Source organism: Panicum virgatum, chromosome 9K (genome assembly GCF_016808335.1).
Source record: "Panicum virgatum strain AP13 chromosome 9K, P.virgatum_v5, whole genome shotgun sequence".
Taxonomy (NCBI): Eukaryota; Viridiplantae; Streptophyta; class Magnoliopsida; order Poales; family Poaceae; genus Panicum; species Panicum virgatum.
In genome coordinates, this window is record NC_053144.1 from 17,663,143 (window position 1) to 17,665,869 (window position 2,727).

Consider the following 2,727-nt stretch of genomic DNA (forward strand, 5'->3'; position numbering starts at 1 on the left):
TCTTTTTTTATTATTAGCTTATGGTAACATTACACGGTGAAATCATTTTAATATATTATGGTTATTTACATTCACTATGTTCGGCTGGTTGTGGCTGGTGGGTGGTATCGATTGTTGTGAGAGAAAAATATTGGTGGCTGATGCCAGTTTGGTGTAAGAAAAAAATATAGTTGGCTGGTTGCAACCGAACAAAGTTATTTTCTACACATAAAATCTCGGTTTTTATATTTCGCACCAGGGTCTCCCAAACTTAAATACAACCTGCTACAGTGACATAGTTCTACGGTATGCATGGATTGAAGACAGTAACCACCCCGAAGTACACGCACGCACAATATTCGGTACAAGAACTGATGAAGAACATCAGTCTCACAGATCCTCCGATGCAGATGATGAGCCAACTTTTATTCCTCCATGTACTCACTCCCGTAAAACCTAGCAAAAGGAGCCGCAGCTCCTGCAAGGTATGATATCATCATCACTTGTTGGCCTCGTCGTACAGGTGCGCCGGCAGCCGCGGCGTCGCCCGCAGGACGAGCGGCTCGGCCAGCTCGAGGCTCGCCGGCGCCTCCCGGAGCTCCACCCTGTCCACGCCCGGCGGCAAGCTCCAGCTGAACCCCTGCAGCAGCCTCGCGAGCAGCGTGACGGTGATGAGCGTGCCGAGCGAGAGCCCCGGGCAGCCCCGCCGCCCCGTGCTGAAGGAGATGAACCGCAGGTCCGGCTCCGACAGAGACACGCCGCCGCCAGCGGCCAGCCCGGCGGCGGCGGCGGGGGGCAGGTGCCGCTCGGGGCGGAACTCGAGCGGGTCCTCCCACGCGGCGGCGTTCCGGCCGAGCGCGACGCGGCTGAGCAGGACGTGGCTGCCCCGGGGCACGGCGTACCCGGCGACGGCGGCGTCCGCCATGGCGACGCGCGGCGGGTTGAAGGGGTGGTACGGGTGCAGCCGGAACGCCTCCCGGATGCACGCCCGGAGGTAGTCGAGCCCGCCGCGCGCGTCGGCCTCCGACACCAGCCGGCCCCGCCCCACGGCGGCGTCGAGCTCCGCCACCGCCCGCGCCATCACCTCCGGCCGGTTCACCATCTCCGCCAGCGCCCACTCCGCCGCGTTCGACGGGTTGTCCACCGTCGCGATCATGATGTCCTGTGCGTCGGTGGCCATGGCGGCATTGGCAGGACAGACATAGATGCGTCAGCCATCAAGATCCCTACGTGCACGTTACTGTTCGTTGTTCGTTCGTCGGCGTGGCGTTAGTTATTAACAAGCTCTTGTCAGCCTCGATCGGAAAGCTGCTTTTCTTTAATTAAGAAGCTTGTTTAATTTGTTTGATTCGTGGCGGCGGCACGAGCAGTGAGCTATAGCTTACGATGGTCTGCGCCTTGATCTCGTCGACGGTGAGCAGCGGCCGGCCCGCAGCGTCGTCGAGGGAGGCAAGGACGTCGAGGAAGTCGGCGGGTTCCCGGCGCTCGCCGGCCTTGCGCAGCCGCCGCCACTCCTCCACGCGCTCCTCCACGACGGGGTCGTGCAGGCGGCCCAGCGTCCGCATCACGGACCTGACCACCCGCTCGTGGCCGTCGAGGTCGAGCCCCACCAGCGCCGGGAAGTAGTCGGAGACGCAGAACGCGTCGAGGTGGTTGAGCGCGGCGAAGAGCGCGTCCACGTGCTCCGCCTCGTCGCGCCCGGGCCCGCCGTCGGCCGGCGGCGCCTCGCCGCCGAAGTGGCGCCGCCCCAGGGTGAGCCGCCGGATGACGTTGCCGCAGAAGTGCCGGGCGACGTGGCGCACATCGACGGCGCCGCCCTCCCGGCGGCCCAGCGCGCGGACGTAGCGGACGAGGTGGTCCGCCTCCCCCTCGCGCGCGGCGCGGAGGCGGCGCTCGGTGGCCGGGGCCAGGACCTCGGCGGTGAGCACGCGCCGCATCTTCCGCCACTGGTCCCCGAACGGGGAGATGCTGGCGCTGAGGTACCCGAGGCTGAAGGACTCGGCGGCGAACGTGGCCGGGCGGTCGGCGAAGACGGCGTCGTTCCGGCCGCGGAGCACCTCGCGGGCCGCCGCCGGGCACGACACGGCGACCACGTGCACGGGGCCCAGGCGCACGCGCACGACGCCGCCCGCGGCGTCCGCCAGCAGGCGGTGCAGCCACCGGTGGGCCGGCCGGTTGGCCAGCATCTGGTGCAGGTTGCCGAGCACCGGCAGCCCCCGCGGCGCCGGCGGCAGCGGCAGCGCCAGCCCGCCGCCCTTGGGGACCGCAGCCGCCGCCTCGCTTCTCCTTCCCCGGTGGAGGAGGAGGACCACCGCAAGCCCGAGCGCAGCCAACACGGCGGCCGCAGCGAGCTGGGACGGCATGGCGTCAGCAAAGCTCGTCGCCTGCGGCATTGGTTACTGCGATGCGGATGCGGGCGGTGTAAATGCGGGAGAATAGAATCCAGCGCGCGCCCTGCTCTGCAGGTTTGGAGCACCTTCAATGGCGGGGTCGGCGGGTGCGTACTTATACCCCGGGGGGCGGCCCATGCACCCAATCCGCGATCCGGACGGCGGAGGGGGGCGGGCGTTTACTCCGGGACAGGTGGTGGCAGTGGCGGGGCGGGAGCGCCAGTGCGCGCGCGGCCGCCATGGACAGGTGGTGGTGATCCACAGCAGTGACTCCTGACAAGTACACCCACTACTGCAATTCAACTCCAGCTGCGACGGAGGACATCATCACATGTAAAAGAAAAAAAGGGGAAAAAAT

The 2,727-nt window shown here is 65.9% G+C and overlaps 1 protein-coding gene across 1 annotated transcript; it reads right to left on the reverse strand.

Moving 5' to 3' along the window:
- Positions 1-203: 203 nt before the first annotated feature.
- On the reverse strand, positions 204-2,496 carry LOC120648554 (tyrosine N-monooxygenase-like). Its single transcript, XM_039925303.1, has 2 exons — positions 1,365-2,496; positions 204-1,141 (listed from the first exon to the last, which is right to left on the reverse strand). The coding sequence occupies exons 1-2, from the start codon at positions 2,370-2,372 to the stop codon at positions 479-481; spliced, it is 1,671 nt and encodes a 556-aa protein (XP_039781237.1). The 5' UTR covers positions 2,373-2,496; the 3' UTR covers positions 204-478.
- Positions 2,497-2,727: the final 231 nt, after the last annotated feature.

Coding starts and splice junctions, on each gene's coding strand:
- LOC120648554 (XM_039925303.1), bottom strand. CDS start 2,372: ATGCCGCAGGCGACGAGCTTTGCTGACGCCATGCCGTCCCAGCTCGCT. Junction 1,142..1,364: donor AGATCAAGGCGCAGACCATC/GTAAGCTATAGC, acceptor ACCGACGCACAG/GACATCATGATCGCGACGGT.